Source organism: Pterocles gutturalis, unplaced genomic scaffold (assembly GCF_000699245.1).
Source record: "Pterocles gutturalis isolate BGI_N339 unplaced genomic scaffold, ASM69924v1 scaffold15101, whole genome shotgun sequence".
NCBI classification, from domain to species: domain Eukaryota; kingdom Metazoa; phylum Chordata; class Aves; order Pterocliformes; family Pteroclidae; genus Pterocles; species Pterocles gutturalis.
Genome location: NW_010098084.1, coordinates 14 through 941, shown reverse-complemented (window position 1 = coordinate 941; position 928 = coordinate 14). Strand labels below are relative to the sequence as shown.

The 928-nt window shown below is 54.0% G+C and overlaps 1 protein-coding gene across 1 annotated transcript; it reads left to right on the top strand.

The window, feature by feature from the left end:
* Positions 1 to 402: 402 nt before the first annotated feature.
* On the top strand, positions 403 to 587 carry LOC104472124 (homeobox protein EMX2-like; the record flags this gene model as incomplete). The annotated part of the gene is made up of 1 exon (XM_010087685.1): positions 403 to 587. A coding segment is annotated over one exon (185 nt), but the record flags the coding sequence as incomplete, so codon positions are not given.
* Positions 588 to 928: the final 341 nt, after the last annotated feature.

The window sequence follows — 928 nt, the reverse complement described above, 5'->3', positions numbered from 1 at the left end:
AGCCGGTGGCCGCGGCAGGGGGGGTGGATATAGCAAACAGGGAAAGATGTGAGGCTAAGGGAAGGGGAGCAGCAGTGGGGTGAAGCCCAGACACCGCAGCAGGGTTCTGGCCAACTTTTTTGCCCTTTTTTTTTTTTTTTTTTTTTTTTTTTTCGTCGTACTCCCTTGTTTGTGCTTTGGTATTTGATTTTCTCCCAATCCTCTCCTTCTCCTGCTCATTCCCTCCATCTATTTATCGAAGGAAAATTTAATACAAAAAGGGGGCTGAAAATAAAAAAGGAAACTGTAGTCAGATTTCTCCTGCGGCTAATGGTGGGAGACAAAATTTCTTGCCTTGAAAAGTCTTCTCGAGTGCTTTTGAGGAAGGTGTTTAGCTAGTCTCTGTTTTACTCTGTTGCCCAGGGAATGAAACCAGCCCGGAGAGCTTCCTATTGCACAATGCACTGGCCAGGAAACCCAAACGGATCCGTACAGCTTTCTCCCCGTCCCAATTACTGAGACTGGAACATGCCTTTGAGAAGAACCATTATGTAGTAGGAGCAGAGAGAAAACAGCTGGCCCACAGCCTCAGCCTCACGGAAACTCAGGTAAGGGGGAAGCAGGGAGCGGGCAACTGGGAAAGCGAAAGTACTGGGACCTCCTTGGGGAAACCGTCCCGGAGATGTGGGAAAATACACGGGCAAATTCTTGGGGTATTTAGGCCTCCAGCCCCGAGATGCTGGGGCGGAGTGACGGGTCCCCCCTCTCCTGAGTGTAATAAAACCCCCTCCCGTTGGTGAGAGCCATCGCCTGTGCTGGGGGTCGCAGGGCCTCGGCCGGGCAGGGGCAGCCGGGGGTTTGGGGCTTCCCTGAGGGACCCGGCCGGAGCCCCGGCCCCAGCGGGGAGGGGAGCGGCGAAATCTGAGGTCTGCGCATGAACGCGGTCCTG